We start from the raw sequence: 25,916 nt of genomic DNA on the forward strand, positions 1-25,916 counted from the left end.
TACCTATGGTAACCAAAAAGGAAATAGCTAGAGAGTATACACAAAAGGAAATGAGAAAGGAATTCAAACATTTTACCATAAAAAATCAACTAAACACAAAAGACGATGGTAATCAGGAAATGAGGACAAAAATCTATCAGATACATATAAAACAGACAGCAAAATGATAGAAGTTAGTCATTCCTTATCAGTAATTACTTTAAATGTATATTTAAAGTCTCTCATCAAAAGACAAACACTGGAAGAATGCATAGAAAATGTGATCCAACTTTATGCTATCTACAAAAGGCTAACTTTAAATCTAAAGACACAAATACGTTAAAATAAAAAAGTGGAAAAAGATATTCCATCAAAATAACAACCAACCAAACAAAAAAGCGGACTTTAAAAAGTTACAATAGACATAGAAAGACATTATATATTCATAAAACATTCAATAAGGAAAAAGATAACAATCATAAACATTTATGAACCAAATGACAGACCATCAAAATATATGAAGCAAAAATGGACAGAATTGAAGCAATAAATAGTTCTACAATAACAGTTGAAGACTTCAACACCTCATTCTCAAAAACAGAATACCCAGTTAGAAGATAACAAGGAAATAGAGGAGACTGGAATAACACAGTAAACAACCTAGATCTAACAGACATAAACAGAACACTCTACCCCAAAACAAAATATATATTCTTCTCAGGTGCATATTGGACATTTTTCCAGGACAGACCATATGCTAGGCCACAAATTAAGTTGCAATAGATTTTGATTGCATTCAAAGTATCCTCTCTGATCACAATGGGAAGAAGTTAGAAATCAGTAACAGGAGGAAAACTAGAAAACCCATATATTTGTGAAAATTAAACAACAAACTCTTAAACAACTGTGATTAAATAAATCACAAGGAAAATTAGAAAATAAAGAAGGACAAATGAAAACAAACAAAAAAACATACCAAAACTGATGGGATGCAGCAAAAGACACGCTAATGGGAATATTTATAACTATAAATACTTACATTAAAAAACAAGAAAGATCTCAAATCAACAACCTAACTTTACACTTGATAAAGAGAAGAACAAACCAAACCCAAAGTTAACCACAGAAAGAAAATAATGAAGCTCAGAGCAGAGATAAATAAAATAGAGAATAGAAAAATAATAGACAGGGCTTCCCTGGTGGCTCAGTGGTAAAGAAACAGCCTGCCAACGCAGGGGACACAGGTTCGAGACACGGGTTTAATCCCTAATCTGGGAAAATTCCACATGGCGTGGAACAACTAACCGCATGCACCTCAGCTACTGAGCCTGCGCACTCGAGTCCGTGAGCTACAACCACTGAAGCCTGCATGCCCTAGAGCCCACGTTCCACACAACAGAATTCACCGCGGTGAGACACCTGTGCTCCACAACTAGAGGGTGGTCCCTGCACTCCACAACTTGACTAAAGACCCAATACAGCCAAAAATAAATCTAAAAATTTTAGAAAAGAAAAATAGAGAAAATCAGTGAAATTAAAAGTTGGTTCTAAAAAACAATTAAAAAAAAAAAAGTTGGTTCTTTGAAAAGTTAACAAAATTGACAAACCTTTACCTAGATGGACTGGGCTTCCCTGGTGACTCATATGGTAAAGAACCTGCCTGCAATGAGGCAGACCTGGGTTCGATCCCTGGAATGGAAAGATTCCCTGGAGGAGGGCATGGCAACTTACTCCAGTATTCTTGCCTGGTGAATCCCCATGGACAGAGGAGCCTGGAGGGCCTCAGTCTGTGGGGTTGCAAAGTCAGACGCGACTGAGAGACTAAACACAGGACAGATGGACTAAGAAAAAAAGAAAAGGCTCAAATTTTGAAAGTGCTCAAATTTCAAAAATGGAAGTGGGGGCATTACTACTGATTCTGCAGAAATAAAAAGTATTATAAGAGTACTTTGGACTGCAAGGAGATTCAACCAGTCCATCCTAAAGGAGATCAGTCCTGGGTGTTCATAAACTCCAATACTTTGGCCATCTGATGCAAAGAGCTGATTCATTTGAAAAGACCCTGATGCTGGGAAAGATTGAAGGCAGGAGGAGAAGGGGGACAACACAGGATGAGATGGTTGGATGCATCACCGACTCAATGGACATGAGTATGGGTAAACCGCAGGAGTTGGTGATGGACAGGGAGGCCTGGCGTGTTGTGGTTCATGGGGTCACAAAGAGTCGGACATGACTGAGCGACTGAACTGAACTGATAAGAGTATTATGAACAATTCTATGCCAACAAATTGGGTAACCTAGATGAAATGGAGAATTCCTAGAAATGCAAAACCTACCAAATAACAAAGAAACAGAAAAATTTAACAGACCTATAACTATTAGGACTTCCCTGATGACTCAGACAATAAAGTGTCTGCCTACAATGCGGGAGTCATGGGTTTAATCCCTGGGTCAGGAAGACCTCCTGGAGAAGGAAATGGCAACCCACTCCAGTATTCTTGTCTAGAAAATCCCATGGATGGAGGAGACTGGGAGGTTACAGTCCATGGGGTCGCAAAAAGTCAGACACGACTGAGGGACTTCAGTTTAGCTTTAGCTTAAGCTTGTAACTATTAAGGAGATTGAATCTGTAATAAAAAATAAACACCCAACACAGAAAAGCCCTGAGCTTGATCAAACATTTAAAGAAGAATTAACAGCAATCCTCCTCAAACTTTTCCAAAGAGTTGAAAAGGAAGGAATACTTCCTAACTCATGCTTTTAAGCCAGTGTCACCTTGATACCAAAGCCAGATGAAAAAACACGTCAAAAAAAGAATACTATAGACCAATACCCCTAAAGAACAGTGATGCAACATTTCTAAAAAAAAAAAAAAAAACCCACCAGCAAACTGAATTCAGATAAAAGGATCATACACCATGACCAAGTAGGATTTATCCTTGGGATAAGAGAAGAGTTCAACAACAAAAAGTCAATCAATGCAATAAACCATATTAACACAATGAAGGGGGAAAAAAGCACACAATTATCTCAACTTATGAAATAAAAAGGAAATGACAAAACTCAATACCCTTTCATGATTTAAAAAAAAAAACTCAACAAACTAGGAAAAGAAGGAAACTACTTCAACATAATAGCCATATTTGTAAACCCCACATGAACATAATACTCAATGGTAAAGGACCGAAAGCTTTTCCTCTAAGGTTAGGAAGAAAGCAAGGATGCCCACTTTTACAGCTTCTCCTCAACATAGTATTAGAAGCCTTAGTCAAAGCAATGAGGCAAGAAAAAGAAATCCAGTTTGAAAAAGAAAAAGTAGAATTATCTGTCTGCAGGTCTTATATGTACAAAACCCTAAAGATTCCACCAAAAAATTGAATAAATGAATTTAGCAAAGTAATAAGATACAGTCACACCAAAATCAGTTGCATGTTCAATACAATGAACAACCCAAAAATGAAATTAAGAAAACAGTTACATTTACAATAGCACTAACAAGAATAAAATACACAGAAATTCACTCGGTCAAGGAGATAAAAGACCTGTATAACGAAAACTACAAAACAGTGCCAAAAGAAAATAAATTAAATAAAACATAAAAAGTGTAAACACATCCTTTGTGCTGGGATTAGAAAGCTTCATGTTAGTAAGATGTCAATACTATCCAAAGTTCCCTATAGATTCAACGCAATCTCTATGAGAATTCCAATGATATTTTTGCAGAAATAGAAACACTCATCCTAAAATTCAAATGGAATCTCAAGGAACCCCAAACAGTCAAATAATCTTGAAAAAGAAGAACAAAGCTCGGAGATTCACATGTCCTGATTTCAAAACTTACTGGAAAGCTCTAGGAATCAAAACAGTGTAGTAATGGCATAAAGAAAGACACATGGACCAATGGAACAAAATTAAGAGCCCAGAAATAAGCCCTCTTACATAGTCAAATATTTTTGACAAGGGTGCCAAGATCATTCAATCAGGAAAGAACAGTCTTGCCAACCAAAGGTTCTAGAAAAACTGGATACAAATATGCAAAAGAATGAAGCTGAACCCTTACCTAACACCATACACAAAAATGAACTCAACCAAAACACCCAACCAACCTTTTAATAAAGCAAAACCATGTTTATTAGAATTCACTGCAGTAACTGAGGACACTACCTTGACAGTCTTCAGTTCAGTTTAGTTGAATCGCTCAGTCGTGTCCGACTCTTTGCAACCCCATGAATCGCAGCACGCCAGGCCTCCCTGTCCATCACCAACTCCCGGAGTTCACTCAGACTCACGTCCATCGGAGTCAGTGACGCCATCCAGCCATCTCATCCTCTGTCGTCCCCTTCTCCTCCTGCCCCCAATCCCTCCCAGCATCAGAGTCTTTTCCAATGAGTCAGCTCTTTGCACGAGGTGGCCAAAGTATTGGAGTTTCAGCTTCAATATCAGTCCTTCCAATGAATACCCAGGACTGATCTCCTTTAGAATGGAGTGGTTGGATCTCCTTGCAGTCCAAGGGACTCTCAACAGTCTTCTCCAACACCACAGTTCAAAAGCATCAATTCTTTGGCACTCAGCCTTCTTCACAGTCCAACTCTCACATCCATACATAACTACTGGAAAAACCATAGCCTTGACTAGACGGACCTTTGTTGGCAAAGTAATGTCTCTGCTTTTTAATATGCTGTCTACGCTGGTCATAACTTTTCTGCCAAGGAGTAAGCGTCTTTTAATTTCATGGCTGCAGTCACCATCTGCAGTGATTTTGGAGCCCCAAAAAACAAAGTCAGCCACTGTTACCCCATCTATTTGCCATGAAGCGATAGGACCAGATGCCATGATCTTAGTTTTCTGAATGTTGAGCTTTAAGCCAACTGATTTACTCTCTTCTTTCACTTTCATCAAGAGGCTCTTTAGTTCTTTTTTGCTTTATGCCATAAGGGTGGTGTCATCTACATATCTGAGGGTATTGGTATTTCTCCTGGCAATCTTAATTCCAGCTTGTGCTTCATACATCATTTCTCATGATGTACTCTGCATATAAGTTAAATAAACAGGGTGACAATACACAGCCTTGATATACTCCTTTCCGTATTTGGAACCAGTCTGTTGTTCCATGTTCAGTTCTAACTGTTGCTTCTTGACCTGCATACAGATTTCTCAGGAGGCAGATCACGTGGTCTGGTATTACCATTCACTAATTATCTCATGTATTTGGATCTATTTCTGGACTCTGTTATATTTTATCTGTTCATGTGTCAGTTCAGTTCAGTCGCTCAGTCATGTCCAACTCTGAGACCCCATGAATTACAGCACGCCAGGCTTCCCTGTCCATCACCAACTCCCGGAGTTCACTAAAACTCATGTCCATCGAGTCGGTGATGCCATCCGGCCATCTCATCCTCTGTTGTCCCCTTCTCCTCCTGCCCCCAATCCCTCCCAGCATCAGAGTCTTTTCCAATGAGTCAACTCTTTGCATGAGGTGGCCAAAGTATTGGAGTTTCAGCTTTAGCATCATTCCTTCCAAAGAACACCCAGGACTTGATTTAGGAGCCCAAAAAAATAAAGTCCGACACTGTTTCCACTGTTTCCCCATCTATTTCCCATTAAGTGATGGGACCGGATGCCTGTTCATGTATGCTGCTGCTGCTGCTGCTGCTAAGTCGCTTCAGTCGTGTCTGACTCTGTGCGACCCCATCGACGGCAGCCCTCTAGGCTCCTCTGTCCCTGGGATTCTCCAGGCAAGAATACTGGAGTGGGTTGCCATTTCCTTCTCCAATGGATGAAAGTGAAAAGTGAAAGTGAAGTTGTTCAGTCGTGCCTGACTCTTAGCAACCCCATGGACTGCAGCCCACCAGGCTCCTCCATCCATGGGATTTTCCAGGCAAGAGTACTGGAGTGGGTTGCCATTGCCTTCTCCTCTGTTCATGTATACTACCAAGCTATTTCAATTATTGCAGCTTTAAAATACGTTTATGATTCTTGTGGGACTATTTCATCCTCTTTGTTTTCAAAACTTTCCCAGGCACTTTTTTCAAGTTTATTTCCACATAAATCTTAGAATCAGCGTAAGTATCCCATATACACAAGTGGTATTTTAAACTGGACTATATAAAACTTACTGATTAACTTAAAGATTCTGATAACTTTTGACTGTTAATGCTCTCTATTCAAAATAAGCTATGACTTTACGTTCTGAAATATGCTTGGAAGTTTCAATTGCATTTGGAATTTATCTGTTTTTTCCTCTGCACAGACAGGTTTCTTTATTTCAGACCTGTCCCTCATGTAACCCAACTCTGGTTTTACTCCCATTTCTACACAACCTTGTTGATCTGTCTGGCTTCAAAATTCCCATCGTAGGCCTGTCCTCTCTATTATGTGAATTCTGATTCTGACGTGTTGTCTCTGTGTTCCTGTTTCAAAACTGCCTAACACTGCAAAGAAGGGCCATCTTGATTAAGCTTTCAGTTTTTAGTTGTTAAAGTTACTTTGCTGGAAAGGCAAGAGAAGCACTATCAAAAATGCTTCTATATGGATAAGGATCAAAAGAGAATCAGATTTTTTAAATATTTGGTTATAATATGTAATAATAGCCTAGGAAAATATGGAACTATTCTGAGGTTACATTTCTTAAAAAATACTTTGACTCTTCTATAATACACAATATGTTTTTCAGATATGAAATAATTCACAATAGTTTCCAGAGTTATCCTTTGCTATTTTCCTATTAGAAAGCATGAAAAATAAATGGTTATTCTGTTTTTTGGAAGCCCAAATGTTATTAATAGTTTTAGCTGTAATTTTTTGGAGACTCTAAAGTGATGCACAATTCTCCAAATATTATATTTTGGAAATTTAAAAATTATCTTTGCAAGTAAGGATTAAAATACATTTTTAAATAAAATGATAATCAGAAGAGGAAATACTCACCTTTTGCCATTTAAGTTCTTGTGTCTCCATAATAATTTTAGCAATCTGCTCTTCATACTGAGTTTCTGCTTCCTAAGTCAAAAAGAAGAAAAATGCTAGTAAATAAGGACTTGAAAACTTCCAGTTTTGGTTCATTCTAAGGAGAAAGAGATCTAAAGAGATAAAAAACAACATCCTCCCACCCTTACAACAAGAAAAAAAAGTTGGAAATGTTGCAAGTTAAATAGTTAAATCCATCAGAGAACTGAGGTCCCATATCAACCAAGTAATCCAAAATCTGGATTGAGACAGGTACCTGCAGGGAGAAAAGAACCACAGCATTTGCGTACCTGGAACATAAGCCACTGAGTACTGATAAGAAAACTCAGCTACAAGTCCTTAATACATTTCTAAAGGCAGAGCATGGGCTGGTGTAAGAAGATGAATCTCCTGATGGCTAGAGAAATAAGGAGGTTAATGCTTTCTGGCAGGTTTTTCTTCCATGAAACCCACTAGGTGCTTACAGAAAAGGAAGGAAAGAATCTGAGAAAACTTTCCCCCTGTGGTACTGGTTGGAGAGGAGAAGAGCAGTCACAAGCCATCTTCCCTAAATCTACTACAGACCAAAAACTTAATCTGCAGGGGAAAGGAAAATCAAAAGTACATCTAAGGACACTAGTGGAAAACCTCTGTAGCTAGGAAAAGGAATCAACCGACAACACTAAAAACTTACTTAGACAAGACTATCTTTCTTATCTCCTTGAAAGAACAAAACCGTTAATCTACGGGGGGGTAGGGCAATAAAAACTGTAGCATGAGAGCACTTGTGGAAACCCCCTGAAGCTGAGAGAAGGCTACAAAAATAAAACAACAGTTCTATCACTGGGGCAGGGGAAGGAATACATTCTAGGCCTACCATTAAATACAGAAAAGGGATCAGAATTCTAGTGAAGGCTTCACCTTGAGAATCAGGTTCACTAAAGACTGAGGGCTTAATAGAAACATCAGAAAATGCTCCTATTCCCTACCTGATACCACCACCCAACTAATTAAGCAGTGAGATACAGCTGGAAGAGCTGCAAAGACAGACCCTCTCTGGGAAGCAGCACAAAGAGACCCAAAATCAAGGGAGGAAGTCTAAAGTCAGCCAGGAAGCAGTTATTTAGAAAAACTCTGATTTTGTTTAAAATACTGTAATATTCTTGAATTTGTCCGCACAATAAACAGAAGTCTCACTAGAGAAATCTGAAGCTTCTATTGGAAACTTTGACAGGTAGACTTGAAAGGGGACTGGTTGAGTGTTAGAGGACTGTCACCACACACACACACTTATCACACACACACACACACACACACACACACACACTCACAGACAGCTCTTCTGCAAAGACTGAGAGGTTTTCTTGTTTGTTTTGCTTCCAGGTATTTTAGGCTATCTCTGTCAGACAAAGCACTAGCTGATCACTAAGCTAAGAACATGGCACACGTGACAAAAACTGAAGACTTAAAATTATTTCAGAAAAGTCACTAAACAGAGACAAAAACAAGCAGCAACCCTGTAGAGAAGGAGGAATCGTATTTCCAGAGCTGTCACATACTCAAAATGCCCATTTCTCAACAAAATGTCCATTTCTCAACAAAAAATTATAAGGCATCCAGGTAAACAGAAGAGTGATTCATACACAGGAAAACAAACAAACAATTTAATAGTAACTGTCCCTGAGCAAATGCAGACAATGGACCTAGACAGACTTTAAATCAATAATTTTAAAATATGTGCAAAATGCTAAAAGAAACCATGTACAGAAGTTCTATAGCCATTAAAAAGTTAAGGGAATGCTACAAACAAGTTTATGGTCATAAATGTGACAACTTACAGAGACAGACCAATTATTCCAAAACAACAAACTACCAAACCTCAACTAAGGAGATAAACAAAATCTGCAACAGCTCGATAACCATAAATTCAAAAGCTCCTAAAAAAGAAATTTCTTTCTTAGGAAACAGCTTTTCTTTAAGTGTGAACATTTAGGCTATTCCATGCATATTAGAAATATTTATTTTTGATACTTGGTACTTAATCAAACCAAGAAACCCTCTGAAAGAGTGATTAATATTGTATTAGACAATATGAAAAACTGAATTGGGCCATTTCGTAGGAGGTAGATTATGAGTTTGAAAAGGAGAATGAAAGTACCCAGTCACAGTTTTGGCTACTTGGACAAGAGCCTGCTATATATACTACGTCCCTAAATCTGTTCAGGGTCAAGAATTGAAGAGGCCTGACCAATGCACAGTCCATCGTGTAAAACTACAGCCTGAAGCAAGTACTTTAAAAAAAGCATGTCACTTTCTAAAGGTTATAAAGAGTAAATAAACCAGCAAATTACTCCTCTTTTATTGTTTTTGTAAAAACAATAAAATCCTTGTAGTCCTAAGGCAGCCAATAAAAAATAAACACTTTAAAGTTTAGTTTTTAAAGTCTTTTTTAAGGTTCTATATTCTTGGATATTTTATTGAAGTTTCATATGGGATTTCCTTACCAAATTTATCATATTTTTTTCTCATTGACAATTTAATAAGAATTTTTATTAATGATTTTTGAAAACTGCCTGAAGAATGAAAAAAAGTGAAAAGTTCAAATAAAATGTAAATAATAATTTTTAATAAAAAGCAAGAAGTTATACCAAAATCCTAACACAGTAGAAGTATATTATAATGTTACTTTCAGCAATGTGGATAACACTCATTTTCCCAGTTTTCCATGTAGTTTAAGATACAGATTCTACAAATCATTATAACTGCAAAAGGGTTATGACAGCACAACTAATTTTACGGGGAACTGAAATGCTGCTTAATATTATTTACCACATTGTATGCATGTTCAGCTGGTCAGTTATGTATGACTTTTTTGACCCCATGGACTGTGGCCCACCAGGCTCCTTTGTCCATGGGATTATCCCAGCAAGAATTACACCATTAATTACCCAGTTTCCTTCCTACTAATTTCCTTAGCAAATCATTGCTATTTTTTTTTTTTTGGCTGCACCCCACCAAACATCAAATGACCCAAAAATGAAGGAAAAAAAGAGACAACAGAAACAGATCTACGGGTCCATATATTCGAGTTTATAGGTATTGTTGTTATTCAGTCACTAAGTCGTGTCTAATTCTTTGCAACCCCATATACTGCATCATGCCAGGCTTCCCAGTCCTTCACTATCTCTCAGAGTTTGCTCAAACTCACACCTTATTGAGTCAGTGACGCTATCCAACCATCTCATCCTTTGTTGCTCCCTTCTCCTGCCCTCAATCTTTCCTAGCATCAGGGTCTTTTTCCAACGAGTCAGGTCTTCCCATCAGGTGGTACTGAAGCTTTAGTCCAATGAATATTCAGAGGATATCCTTTAAGACTGACTGGTTTGATCTCCTTGCTGTCCAAGTAACTCTCAAGAATCTTCTCCAGCACCACAGCTTGAAAGCATCAATTCTTGCCTTCTTTACGGTCAAACTCTCACATCCATAGATTACTATTGGAAAAACCATAACTTTAGCTATACGGACCTTTGTTGGCAAAGTGATGTCTCTGCTTTTTAATATGTTGTCTACATTTGTCACAGCTTTCTTCCAAGGAGTGTGCATCTTTTAATTTCATGGCTGCAGTCACCATCTATAGTGATTTGATTTTGGAGCCCAAGAAGATAAAATCTGTTATTGTTTCCACTTTTTCTCCATCTATTTTCCATGAAGTGGTGGGACTGGATGCCATGATCTTAGTTCTTTGAACGTTGAGTTTTAAGCCAGATTTTTCACTCTCTTCTTTCACTCTTATCAGGAGCTCTTTAGTTCCTCTTTGCTTTATTCCATTAGAATTATATCATCTGCATATCTGAGGTTGTTGATATTTCTCCCAGTAATCTTAATTCCAGCTTATGAGTCAGCCTGGCATTTTGCATGATGTACTCTTAATATAAGTTAAATATGCAGGGTGACAATATACTTATTGACAGCCTTGATGTACTCCTTTCCCAAATTTGAACCAGTCCATTGTTCCATGTCTGATTCTAACTATTGCTTCTTGACCTGCATACAGGTTTCTCAGGAGACAGGTAAGGTGGTCTGGTATTCCCATTTCTTTAAGACTTTTTTACAGTTTGTTGTTGATTCACACAGTCAAAGGCTTTAGCATAGTCAATGAAACAGAAGTAGATGTTTTTCTGGAATTCACTTGCTTTTTCTGTGATCCAACGGATGTTGGCAACTTGATCTCTTTTTCCTCACCTTTCCTAAATCCAGCTTGTACATCTAGACATGTTCAGTTCATGTACTGCTGAAGCCTACCTTGAAGGATTTTGAGCATTACATTGCTAGCACATAAAATGAGCACAACTGTGTGGTAATTTGAACATTCTTTGGCACTGTCTGTCTTTGGGATTGGAATGAAAGCTGACCTTTTCCAGTCCTGTGGCCACTGCTGAGTTTTCCAAATTTGCTGGCATATTGAGTGTGGCACTTTCACAGCATCATCTTTTAGGATTTGAAATAGCTCAGCTAGAATTCAATCACTTACACTAGCTTTGTTCATAATAATGCTTCCTGAGGGCCACTTGACTTCACATTCCAGGATGTTTGGCTCTAGATGAGTGACCACACCATCAGAGTTCGTTGTTTAGTTGCTAAGTCATATCTGACTCTTTGTGACCCTGTGGATTGTAACCCACCAGGCTCCTGTGTCCATGGGATTCCCTAGGCAAGAATAGTGGAGTGGGTTGCCATTTCCTTCTCCAGGGAATCTTCCCGACCCAGGGACTGAACCCATGTCTCCTGCATGCAGGGAGATTCTTTACCACCTGAGCCACCAGTAAAGCTTATCTGGGTCATTAAGACTTTTTGTATAGCTCTTCTGTGTATTCTGTTACCACTTCTTAATATCTTCTGCTTCTCTTAGGTCCTTGATGTTTCTGTCCTTTACTGTGCCTATCTTTGTATGAAATGTTCCCGTGGTATCTCCAATTTTCTTGAAGAAATCTCTAGTCTTTCCCATTCTATTGTTTTTCTCCATTACTTTGCATTGTTTGCTTAAGGTTTTCTTATCCCTCTTTGCTATTCTCTGCAACTCTGCATTCAGTTGGGTGTATCTTTCCCTTTCTCCCCTGCCTTTCGTTTTTCTTCATTTTTCAGCTATTCGTAAGGCCTCCTCAGACAACCATTGTGCCTTCTCACATTTCTTTTTCTTGGGGGTGGTTCTTGTCACTGCTTCCTACACAGTGTTACAAACCTTCAGCCACAGTTCTTCAGGCATTCTGTCTACCAGATCTAATCCCTTGAATCTATTCATCACCTCTACTGTATAATCATACGGGATTTGATTTAAGTCATACCTGAATGGCCTAGTGGTTTTCCCTACTTTCTTCAATTTAAGCGTGAATTTTGAAATAAGAAACTCATGATCTGAGCCACAGTCAGCTCCCAATCTTGTTTTTGCTGACTCTGTAGAGTTTCTCCATCTTCGGCTGCAAAGAATATAATCAATCAGATTTAAATCCTGGCCCTCTGGTGATGTCCATGTGTACAGTCGTCTCTTGTGTTGTTGGAAGAGGGTGTTTGCTATGACCAATGTGTTCTCTTGGCAAAACTCTGTTAGCCTTTGTGCTGGTTCATTTTGTACTCCAAGGCCAAACTTGCCTGTTATTCCAGATATCTTTTGACTTCCTACTTGTGCATTCCAATCCCCTATGATGAAAAGGATATCTTTTTTTAGTGTTAGTTCTAGAAAGTCTTGTATGTCTTCAGAGAACTGTTCAACTTCAGCTTCTTTGGCCGTAGTGGTTGGGGCATAGACTTGGATTACTGTGATGTTGAATGGTTTGCCGTGGAAATGAACAGAGATCATTCTGTTGGTTTTGAGACTGCACCCAAGTACTGCATTTCAGACTCTTTTGTTGACTATAAGGGCTACTCCAATCCTTCTTGGGGGATTCTTGCCCACATTAGTAGGGGATTCTTGCCCACATTAGTAGATATAATGGTCATCTGAATTAAAATCACCCATTCCTGTCCATTTTAGTTCACTGATTCCTCAAATGTCAATGTTCACTCACACCATCTCCTGCTTGACCATGTCCAATTTATCTTGATTCATGAACCAAATATTCTAGGTTCCTATGCAATACTGTTCTTTATAGCCTCAGATTTTACTTTCACCACCAGACACACCCACAGCTGAGTGTCATTTCCACTTTGGCCCAGACTCTTCATTCGTTCTGGAGCTATTTCTCTGCTCTTCCCCAGTGGCATATTGGACACCTACCAACCTGGGGGCTCATATTTTGGAGTCATATCTTTTTGCTTTTTCATACTGTTCATAGATATATATATATATACTATATATAGACTTTAAATATATGAAACTATATGCAAGAAACTATATGACAATATCAATTTCAGCAGAGGAATGAAAGTTATAAAAGAAGAACCAAATGAAAATATTAGGACTGAAAATATAAGAAGGAAAATTAAGAACTCAACAGATCGACCTCATCAGCAAACTACATAACCTGAAAATTCATTAACTGAAAGGAAGGGGAAAAAATAACCAGACTGAAATATGTACAGAAAAAGAAAAAGGAGAAGGAAAATGCAGACAAAAAATAAATAAATAATTATACAGAAGATTTGAACAAGATTGACAAAGTTGACCAAATTCACAGTCATTCTATATTGCATCCAAGAAACACAGAATACATATTATATTTTTTTCGAATTCATCTCTGTTGGCCTATTCAGCAAATCTGATTATATGCTTGACTAGAGAACAAAGTTCCACAAATATTATGTGACTGAAATTATGTAAAGCTTATAATCTGACATAAAATTATCCAAAAAATTTTTTTAAAGTTAATAGAAAGTAAAATGAAACTCTCAAATATTTGTAGAAGTAGTAGTACACATCTAAATAATGCATGGGTCAAAGAATAAATAACAATCTGAACTGAATGATAACAAAGATGTAGATAATATAGTTAATGAATCTACATAAATTTGTGGGATCCAACTAAAGGCACGCTAAGAGAAAAATTTAGTCTTAAATGCTGTACATTAGAAAAGGAACAAAGGTGAAAACTAATCAACTAAATACCATCTTTAGAAGTTCAAGACAAAAAGAACAAATTAAAGTAAGGAAATAATAAATATAAGAGTGAACAGTAATAAAACACAAAACAAATATGCAACAGAGAGAATCAAAGGGGAAAAATAATTCCTTGAAAAGAACAACATAACTGATAAACCCTGAAAAAGACTGATCCGAAATTCCTACTCATTCACAACATCTCTGCATCAGTTATTTCTTCTATGAAGCTTTCCTCACTCCCCTTAGTAAAATGAGACATTTCCTTGTCCAGACTCAGAATATATTCTGCAATCCTTTATTATTACATGGTATTATATTCTCTAAAACCTGGCAAAAGTGTTCACGAAATATTAAGTGAATGATCAAATATAGTTTTGCTTGCTTATTATCTCTTTAAAATTAAAAAGAAAAGAATCATATTGATTTCTACTATAGTATTTCTTGAACTTTCAGTTTCAAAGTCTAAATTTCCTTTTACAAACTTTTTATTTTGAAATTATTTTAGACTTATAGAAGACTTATAAAGATAGTAGAGTTCATATATACCCTTTATCCAGCTTCCCTAACTTTAAATTTTACATAAGTAGGGTACATTTATCAAAGTTAAGAAAATAACATTGTTACAATATTATTGATTAGACTATAAGGTTTCTTCACATTTCACTAGTTTTTCCACCAATATCTGTTTCAGGATATAATACGGGACACCATGTTATGGTTAATCATGTTTCCTTAGACTCCTCCAATCTGTAATAATTTCTCTCTTGTTTTTTATGACCTTGCTCTGACAAACACTGAGGAACTATCTTGTAGGATGTTCCACATATCGTGTTTGTCTGCTATTTTTTCATGATTAAACGATGTTTCAAGAATACCACAGCAGTAAAGTTCCCTTCTCATCACATCATATCATGAGTACCTGATGTTCACAATGAATTACTGAACCACACCAATTCTTTCTGGGGATCTTAAACTTAATCACTTAGTGAAGGTGGTATTTGCCAAGTTTCTCCACAGTAAACTATTTTTCCCTTTATATTTTCTATCTGTTAAAACTTAGTCCACCATCAAGGTGAGGGAAATTAATCTCCACTTCCTAGAGAAAAGAATATCAAGCAATTTGTGAACATGTATAAAACCATCACAGTAACTTACTACACAATTTGGGAAAGGTACTACAACTATTCTATTTCTCCTTAAAGTCTCATCCACTAATTTCAGCATTCATCTGTGGATCTTGCCTGCAGTAATTATTACTGTGATGCTTTAAGGGTGGTTTCTGTTTCTCTCCTTCCTCCTACATTTATTAATTGCGATAAAAGATTTGTCCCATCTCCCTCATTTATTTATCATTCACTTATGTTAGTAGGGTACAATGGATATTTATTTTATTCTTTGGGTTACAATCCAATACTATCATCATTTATTTTGTTGCTCAAATTCTTCCAGCTATGTTCATGGGAATTCTTTAAGGCTGGTTTCTGTACCCTTTTGACATGCTGTTTTAAGTACCTTCTTAAAGTATCTTCCAGCACTACAAGATATCCAACTCTAGAATAAACCACTTCTTCAAGGGGTCCTGGTTCCTTTTATTAGATAATGACATTTAGAACCAAAAAGTGAGTACTATAGATGGTTCCTGCTATGGGTGTGTTGCTACCTCTATGCCCTTTCAGCAGAGCCAGAAAATCAATGTATATAGTCTAACCAATGTGTATACATGTCTGTATTTCTGTATCTGTTTATACTAAATGAGTTCATACTGATACCTTCAACTTTAATCCCACACCACAGAATTCATTCTAGCCTCCCCCCACACATATTTATTTGTAACTTCTTCCTTCAACAGAGAAAAAAATTCTACCCAGCTCTATAACTTGCTTAATTTGTTCAACCCTAGCATAGCTGTAAGTAGTCTCAGTATTACTCCCATGAAAAATAAATCTGCCAACCAGAGAGTGTTTAATGCAAACATTTAAGCATTCTTATCTTCAGCCTTACAGTATCAACTCAACACGACAGAGGATGAGATGGTTGGATGGGCTTAATGGACATGAATTTGAGCAAGGTCCAGGAGTTGGTGATGGACAGGGAAGCCTGGAGTGCTGCAGTCCTTGGGGTCGCAAAGAGTCGGACACGACTGAGCGACTTAACTGATCAACTCAAAGTACAATCTCTAAAGTTCTTAAATCAGCTTCTTTCCCCACCCACGTCTTTCACTGAAGTAATGGTGAAACAGTTATATACATTTTCACAGTCTATATTCCATCCTGAAATTCTCCCCACACTCTGGTTGAATTTTTATAAAGGTTGCATATAGTATAGTTCACTGTGGTGTACAGTTTTATGGATTTTGACAGAAGCATGGAGAAATGTTTCTACCATCACGGTACCATACAGAAAAATCCATCACTCCTCAAAATTCTCCTATGCATTCCATTTATAGATAATCCCTATCCCATCCTTCAACACCTGGCAACTATTGATTTGTTTCCCATCCCCATAGTCTTGCCTCTTCCAGATCAGATCAGATCCATATAAATGCACTGCCTAGTATGAAGACTTACATAATTACTCCTTCCGCTTAGAAAAACTCATTCAATACTAATCAAAATACATGATATCATTTTTGAGGCTGTTTTGGGGGGAACAAAATTGTTTTAAGCACTTTAAAGTATCATGCCACTGTCTCCTGGACTGAGCAATTATTATCAAGAAGTCCACTATTAATAGTATTATTGTTCTTTTGAAAATAATGAATCTTTTCCCACTTCTGACTGCTTTTAAGATTTCCTATTTGTGCTTTCTATTATTATTAGTGAATGAAAGATTCTTCAAATTCTACAGTGCTTCACAATTCTCAGAAGTTTCACATACATGATTTTGCACTGTTGTTGTTGTTCAGTCGCTAAGTCATGTCCAAATCTTTGTCACCCATGGACTGCAGCATTCCAGGCTTCCCTGTCCTTCACTATCTCCCGGAGTTTGCTCAAATTCATGCCCATCTGGTTGGTGATGCTACCTAACCATATCATCCTCTGCCGCCCCTTCTCCTTTTACCTTCAATCTTTCCCAGCATCAGGGTCTTTCCAGTGAATTGGCTCTTCGCATCAGATGGCCAAAGTATCAGAGTTTCAGCTTCAGCATCAGTCCTTCCAATGAATATTCAGGGTTGATTTCCCTTAGGATTGACTGATTTGATCTCTTTGCAGTCCAAGGGACTCTCAAGAGTCTTCTCCAGCACCACAGTTCAAAAGCACCAATTCTTCAGCGCTCAGCTTACTACATCTGTACATGACTACTAGAGAAACCATAGCTTTGACTACATGGACCTTTGCTGGCAAAGTGATAGCTCTGCTTTTTTAATACAGTGTCTAGGTTTGTCATGGCTTTCCTTCCAAGGAGCAAGCGTCTTTTTCACATAACCTCATAATAATCCTTTTTTTCACCTACCCATGTATGTCTCTCCTCCTCCCTTTCCTATCCCTATTAGTAACCACTAGTTTGTTCTCTTTATCCATGAGTCAACTTTTCTGTTTTATTCACTAGTCTGTTGGGCTTCCCTCATAGCTCAGTTGGTAAAGAATCCACCTACAATGCAGGAGACCCCAATTCAATTCCTGGGTCAGGAAGATCCTCTGGAGAAGGGATAGGCTACCCATTCCAGTATTCTTGGGCTTCCCTTGTGGCTCAGCTGGTAAAGAATCCACCTGCAATGCGGGAGACCTGGGTTCAATCCCTGGGTTGGGAAGATCCCCTGGAGAGGGAAAGGCTACCCACTCCAGTATTCTGGCCTAGAGAATTCCATGGACTATATACAGTCCATGGGGTTGCAAAGACTCAGACATGACTGAGCGACTTTCACACACATGCTAGTCTGTTTTAATTTTTAGATTCCACATTTCATTTTGCATAATGCCTTCCATCTATGTTGCTGCAAACAGCAAAATGTCATTTTTCATGGATTAGTAGTATTCCATTGTAGTATTGTCGGAGAAGGCGATGGCACCCCACTCCAGTACTCTTGCCTGGAAAATCCTATGGACGGAGGAGCCTGGTAGGCTGAAGTCCATGGGGTCGCTGGGAGTCAGACACAACTGAGCAATTTCACTTTCACTTTTCACTTTCATGCACTGGAGAAGGAAATGGCAACCCACTCCAGTGTTCTTGCCTGGATAATCCCAGGGATGGGGGAGACTGGTGGGCTGCTGTCTATGGGGTCGCACAGAGTCGGACACGACTGAAGCGACTTAGCAGCAGCAGCAGCAGCATTGTAATATTGTAGTAGTATTCCAATGCAGGAGACCTAGGTTCAATCCCTTGGTTGGGAAGATACCCTGGAGAAGGAAATGGCTACCCACTCCAGTACTCTTGCCTGGAGAATTACATGAACAAAGGAGCCTGGTGGGCTACAGTCGATGGGGTCTCAAAGAGTCAGACTCGACTGAGCAACTAACATTTTCACTTTTAGTATTCCACTGTACATGTATGGACGAATGAATGGATGGATGGATATGTATACGTGTGTGTGTGTGTGTATACACCACAATTTCTTTATCCATTCATCTGCTGATGGACATTTAGATTGCTTCCACATCCTGGCAACTAAATAATGCTTCTCTGAACACTGGGGTACATGCATCTATTTGAATTAGCATTTGAGCTCTTTCAAATATATACCCAGGAGTGCAGTAGCTGGGTCATATGGTAGTCCTATTTTTAGTTCTTCAAGAAATCTCCATACTGTTATCCATTGCGGCTACGTCAATTTACATTCCCCAACAGTGCATGAGGGTTCCCTTTTTTTCACATCCTTGCCAGCATTTGTTGTTTGTGTTCTATTTGATGACAGCCATTCTGATGGGTATGAATCAGTTTGGTTTTGATTTGCATTTCCCTAATGATTAGCAACGCTGAGCATCTTTTCATGTGCCTGTTGGCCATCTGTATATCCTCTTTAGAAAAATATCTACTCAGTGCTCCTTCCTATTTTTAAACAGGTTGTTTGTTTTTCTGATGTTGAGTTATATGACCTGTTTATATGTTTTGGATATTAACCCCTTATTGGTCATATCACTTGTAAATATCTTCTCCTTTACAGCAATGGTTAGAGGAACTTCTCTAGGAGAAAAAAGAAGAGGCCACAACTAGAAACAAGAAAATTAGGAAATGAAAAAGCTCATCAGTAAAGGGAAAGAAACAGTAAAGGTAGGAAATCATCCACATACAAAGTTAGCAGAGTTCTGAAAGACAAAAGTAGCAAAATTATTTATATCCACAATAAGCAATTAAGGGATACACAAAATAATTAGATGCAAAATATGCTATCAACAACAGCAATAATTAGGGAAGTAGAGTATAAATGTAGGGTTTTAAAAATGCATTTGAAATTGAGAGATGAGTAAATTAAAACAATCATGAATATATATAGATTGCTATACAAAAACTTCACAGTAAACCAGAAACCAAAAATCTATAATAGATATACACCAGAAAAAGAAATGCAAACATAACCCTAAAGACAGTCATCAAATCACAAAAGAATAAAGAGGAAGAAAGGCTTATAAACCAAATCCAAAACAATTGACAAAATGTCAGTAAGAACATATATAATGATAATTACCTTAAACGTAATGAACTAAATGTTACAACCAAAAGACACAGAGTGGCTGAATGGATACAGAAACATGACCCATATATACACCGTCTATAAAAGACTCGCTTCAGATCTAAAGACACACATATAAACTCAAAGTGAGGGGATGGAAAAAGGTATTACATGCAAACGGAAACCTAAAGAAGGCCAGAGCAGCAATACTTATATCAGACAAAATAGGCTTTAAAATAAAGAGTAAGACTATTAGAAAAGACAAAGAACAACACTACATAGATCAAGAGATCAAAGAAGATGTAACAAGTATAAATATATATGCACCTAATATAGGAACACCTCAATATATAAGACAAATATTATCAGACATAAAAAAAGAAGTCAACAGCAACACAATAATAGTAGGGGACTTTATTCAGAAAAGATAATATTTTAAGCTAGTTTTATAAAAAAGTTATTTTCAAAACTTATCCAAGATATCTATTTTTTAAAGCATAATTTCTTCTTTGTTTAATAGACTTTTGTTACATTGGTTGAAAGCAGCTTTATATATAGGATGGTAATTAAATTTCCTTATTATGACAACAAATTTCAGTATTTTAAAATCTTAAAACAGGGTTCATAAAAATAAAACTCTTTCAGGTTATTTTTTTACTCCTACTTATACTTTATTTCCAGGAAGTCACCAAATTTTACTGATTCTCTCTACGGTAGAGAGAATCTACCCTCAGTTACATGTAAGTCCTAATTACTTCATCCCTAGATCATTATTACAATGATTAAGAATTTATTTTTTTCATATCAGAATCTTACCAACTCAAATCTAACACAGAGGTGATAACTTGTTCTGCAAATTCAGAGTCTCAGAAATGAAATGCTTTTCAGGGTTTCTGTCCAATACAAATCTCCTGCTAAAACCAAACATCTTTTACAATTTAATACTAGATATCCCCTTACTAAAAATTTCAGGGTTATCATTTTTAAAAACAGGGATATTTTATTATTTGAAGTCAAAATACTACATATATTTATTGTCACTTAATCATGTTATTTGTTTATTTAATCATTTAATCATTTCATTAGTATCTATCAAAACTGTACTGTGAAACTGCAGTTCTTTTTTTTTAATCAGTCACAGTATCCAACTGTAATGCTAACTATGCATTCCAAGGCACTCAATGCTAGCTAGCTTATGAAATCTCTTTTATTTTTTACCTTGGTTTATAACTTCTTTTCCACCTCCAGATGTTGACTAAATCTGACCTTTTCTCTTTTACTCTGTTGGCGAGGCTAGATTTCTTTTTTCTAAATAAGAAGCTATTTTGTTGTCTTTTTCTCTCCTTAAGACAAAAAAATAATGAACAAAATCAAGTTCTCTGACTTAATGTTTTAAAAAGAAACTCACCCTTCTCATTCGTAATTCTTCTAATGCTTCCAGTAAACTTGTTTTGAAATCTAATAGTTGAATAGAAAACAATGTCTCTGAAGAACTTTGAAGAGAGAAGGCAGATGATGCTGACTCAGTCTTAAAATCGTTCTCCATATTAACATTTATTTCCTGTAATATAAATAGGTTTTAACTGAAAAAAATTTATTTAGGTTTTTCAAGTAAAAGCACAGTCATCGTAAAAATAAAACAACTTGTATCCCATAACCCTCCAGGTTTAACACTGAATAACAATTTTGTCATCACTGTTATTCTGATCTTGATACACAAAACACTCAGCAACAATGATCCTATTCTATTTCTCGGTGGCTGAGGCTTTTTCTTTTACCTTAGTACCCTTAAGAACAAATTTTCTGCTCCTAACCACCCAAAGACTGGGTTCCTAATGTTACAGACAAGGCTTGACTCAGTACTAACCTGATCATACCAAGTCTGAGATAGATACTGTGCTTCTTAACTTTGTTTTGATATAAAGCATTTTGTAAGGACAGTGTGAATACTAATTAACAGAAATGCAATCTTTAAACCCAACAAAGTTGGGAAAGGGGGAATGTGATAACTGCCTTTTGCTATAAACCAAGGCATTTAAATGTGTTTCTCAACCCAGAAAAAAGTATGAATCAGGCTGCAAGAAGTTTTTCAACTTTTCATTCTAATAATTGATTCACAAGCGGCTGCAAAGAAATGTACAATGAGTCCTATGCACCATTCACTCAGCCTCTCCTAATGTTAACATTTTGTATAGTAACAGGACAATAAGAAAACTGTGTGTCTGACACTGGTACAACTCAGAGAGCTTATGATTATTTTACTGATTATACATACACTAGTTTGTGTATGTGTCTGTGTTTATAATTCTATGAAAGTTTATTATACATACAGCTTCATTCAACTACACTACAATCACGATATAGAACTGTACCATCAACATAGGCTCCCTCATGCAGCTTCTTTGTCTCCATACCCACTACACTGATCTTTTCTCTAATTTTATTATTTCCAGAATATTATATAAATGGAATCATATATCATGCAACCCACTGAAACTGGATTTTTTTCACTTATAATAATTACACTGAGATTCATCCACGTTGCTGTACATATCAATAGTTCATTCCTTTCTACTGCTGAGCAATATTCCATGGTATAGACATATTATGGTTTAACCATGCACTCACTGAAAGAAATCTGAGTTGTTCTCAGTTTTTGGCTCTTATGAATAAAGCTGCTATGAACATTCATGTACAAGTTTCTATATGAACAAATGTCTTCATTTCTTAGGGATAAGTGTCCAAGAGTGTAACTGCTGGGCTGAATAAATATTGAGTCAGTTTTCAGTTTTAAAAGTCAAACTATTTCCCAGAGTGGTTATGCCATTTTACACCCTATTTGGCAATGTACAAGTGTTCAGTTTCTCCAAAGACCCACCACTATTTGGTATTATTACTACTTTTTATTTTAGCCATCCTGATAGGTATTGTATTAGTAAATGTTCTTCAGAGAAAAGAGAACTAATAGAGTATATATATAAAAAGGTTTATTTCAAGGAATTGGTTCATGTGATTGTGGGGTCTGACAAATCGAAAATCTTTAGGACAGGCCAAAAGGCTGGAGACCCTGGAAAGAGGTAATACTACAACTTAAGTCCAAAGGTAATCTGGAAGCACAATTCCTTCTTCCTTAGGGAACCTCAATCTTTTTTTCTTACAACCTTCAACTGATTAGATAAGGCCCATCCACATTATAATTGGAGAAGGAAATGGCAACCCACTCCAGTGTTCTTGCCTGGAGAATCCCAGGGCTGGGGGAGCCTGGTGGGCTGCCGTCTATGGGGTCGCACAGAGTCAGACACGACTGAAGTGACTTAGCTTAGCATAGCATAGCATAGCATAGCATAGCATAGCATCCACATTATAAAGGGTAATTTGCTTTAGTCGAAGTCTACTGATTTAAGTGTTGATCTCATCTAAAAACTATCTTCACAGACACAGATGTCTGACCAAGTATCTGGGTACTGTGACATAGCCAACTTGACAAAAAAATTAACCATCACAATTGTGTATGTAAGAAACTTTATAAAAGGGAAACTTCCATTCCTAAAAATAATGGGCTATGTTATTTGGACTAACAGTCTAACTAAAAACAACAATTCCAAATAAAATATTTTTAAAATCTTAAAAGTATCAAAGACCTAGCCAGTGGGATTGACTGATGGATTGCATGTGAGGTGAGACAAAGAGAGGAGTCAAGGATAATTTTGAAGTTTTTGGCCTGAGCACCACCTGGGTGGATTGAACAGTGGAGGGAAGACTGCAGGCTGGAGCATTTGGGGAGGCAGGGTTGGCAAGTTCAGGAGTTCAGTTTTGGACATGGATTTTGGATGTCCAAATGAAGCAGACATCAAGGTAAGTGGATATGTGCTCTGAAGATGAAGAGGACTGGTTCCACAACTTGTGGTGATGTGTCAAGAGATATCAGTAAGAAGAGGGCAATGGGAACTTATCTTCAAGTTTCCCATTGTTCCGTCTTAACAGAAATGTAGTATTCCATTCCATTTCAGTTTTCCATTCTATTGCTAATTCATGTGTTCAGGTGAAGGCTTTTAGACAAATGGTTGTTCAGAAATATAACAGTTAACACTTAAAGGACACAGACTACCTGCCAGGTGGGGGTCTCAGCTCATAATATATATTATTATAACTCAATCCTCAAAACAAATCTTTCTTGGATAAGTAAAATCATCATCCCCATTTTTTGCAGGTGAAGAAACAAAGGAACAGAGAGGTTAGTAAACTTCCAGAGGTTTCGCAGCTAATAAGTGATGAAAGCAGAATTTGAAAACGGACACGTTGACTCCGGAGTCCCTGCCCCAAACACTATATTGTACTGTTTTTGTAGTGCTTGGAAACCTAATGTTCTTCCATGTTAATGAAATAAAGATACCGTAGCCCTTTCAACTTTTCAGAGTTGACTAAAACAGAGTTCTACATTACTAAATGATGTATGATGCTGTTTTAAATTGCCTTTATTTTAATAAAATATCAACACTTTTATTGTGTCAAGTTCCTTTTAGTCTCTATAAATCAAGGTATTTTGACTATGAATTTTATGTTGTTATAGCTTAATGATGCTCACTGATTACGTCAATAGATTTTTTTTTCTTGGCTGTACCGCCCAGCATGCGGGATCTTAAGTTCCCCGATCAGGAATCAAACCTGCACCCCCTGAAGTGGAAGCATGGAGTCTTAAACACTGGATCTCCAGGGAAATCTCAGGTCAATAGAATTTTAAAGTTTGCCAAACTCAACTCTGTGGTTATGAAGCTACTGGCAGGAGAAAACAAAAAAGTAATCTAAGTTTCTTCCTGAATTTGACTTCTCTGCTCACAAATATTTTTCTGTTGTGAAACTTGTCTGAGACTGAAAAGGTGAGCAAAGGGGTGGAATCTACTTTCAGAGTGAAATGGATTTCTTGGACAATGGCCCATTATAAGGAATACTTTTCATTTGACAGCCTTACATCACACATGAATGAAAACTGCTATTTTTAAGTGGTTTATTATGTTCAGTGAATGAAACTGTCTTATTGAATTTGGTGATGAATGTTACATGGTATATAAAATTTAGTAACAGCTTTGGTGGCCTCTGGCTTAAGAGACATGGAATTCAAACCTAAGGCCTGCCAAAGCAGGGAGCCTAATAAAAAAACAACTATATTAAGTAGAATTCAGAAGAGTTAACTCTCAGATAAAATTGAAGTAAAAATAACCATCTTCAATAGGAGAGTTACTTTGGTGCCAAGCAAATAAATCGTAAAGGAGAAAAGGGAGGGGGAGAGGAAGAATGAGAAGATTAAACAAAAAGTATCATCACAAGAAGTGTTTAAAAACTTAACTTCAGATTAATTTGTTAACAAAAGTTACTTCAAAGGATAGTGAAAGATACATCAATTTGTGAATATGATTTTAAATGTTTCCATACTGGAAGTGCCGATTAAGCAAATAAAAAGTCTCTTTATTGTAGGTATTCAAAGAATCTTCTGGATAATTTTTCAGGGAGAGTGAGTAGCACATAAAGATAATTAGGCACGGAAAGAAGCACTGCATTATGAGAACAAGTTTAAAAAGGCACACACATACCGTAGATTTCTGGCATTATCACAAACAGACTTAAAAAATAAATATGCTTAGTATGCTTAAAGAAATAAAGTCAAGGTTGAAACTATTATATCTGCAAAGAATATCAGATATTTTTAAAGATCCAAGTATAATCTCTAGGTATGAAAAATATATAATCAACAATTGATAACTCAATCCATATGTCTGGTAGAAGACTGGACATAGTTGAAAAGAGAATCAGTGTACTAGAAAATAGATCAGGTACAATATGGAGGATGCAGTAAGGAAATTTAAAAAATGCAAAGTACAGAAGAAAGTTAAGAAAGATGAAGTACCATTCCCCAATGGTACCAAAGAATGGTACCATTCTTACCATTCCCCAAAGAAGAGAGAAACAGGCTATATTCTGAAAACCTAATAACTGAGAATTATCCAAAACCTAGATAGCATATTCAAAAGCAGAGACATTACTTTGCCAACAAAGGTTCATCTAGTCAAGGCTATGGTTTTTCCTGTGGTCATGTATGGATGTGAGAGTTGGACTGTGAAGAAGGCTGAGCACCGAAGAATTGATACTTTTGAACTGTGGTGTTGGAGAAGACTCTTGAGAGTCCCTTGGACTGCAAGGAGATCCAACCAGTCCATTCTGAAGGAGATCAGCCCTGGGATTTCTTTGGAAGGAATGATGCTAAAGCTGAAACTCCAGTACTTTGGCCACCTCATG

At 37.0% G+C, this 25,916-nt stretch overlaps 1 protein-coding gene across 1 annotated transcript in view; it reads right to left on the reverse strand.

Annotated features, from left to right (window-relative positions):
• Positions 1-21,171, reverse strand: part of CCDC73 (coiled-coil domain containing 73) — a 113,330-nt gene extending 92,159 nt beyond the window's left edge. The window contains exons 1-2 of the mRNA XM_010831815.1: positions 21,034-21,171; positions 6,907-6,978 (exon numbers count right to left, since the gene is read on the reverse strand). Coding sequence (XP_010830117.1) covers positions 6,907-6,978; positions 21,034-21,171 — 210 coding nt within the window. The remainder of the gene's footprint in view (positions 1-6,906; positions 6,979-21,033) is intronic.
• Positions 21,172-25,916: the final 4,745 nt, after the last annotated feature.

Source organism: Bison bison, unplaced genomic scaffold (genome assembly GCF_000754665.1).
Source record: "Bison bison bison isolate TAMUID 2011002044 unplaced genomic scaffold, Bison_UMD1.0 scf7180017864531, whole genome shotgun sequence".
Classification (NCBI taxonomy): domain Eukaryota; kingdom Metazoa; phylum Chordata; class Mammalia; order Artiodactyla; family Bovidae; genus Bison; species Bison bison.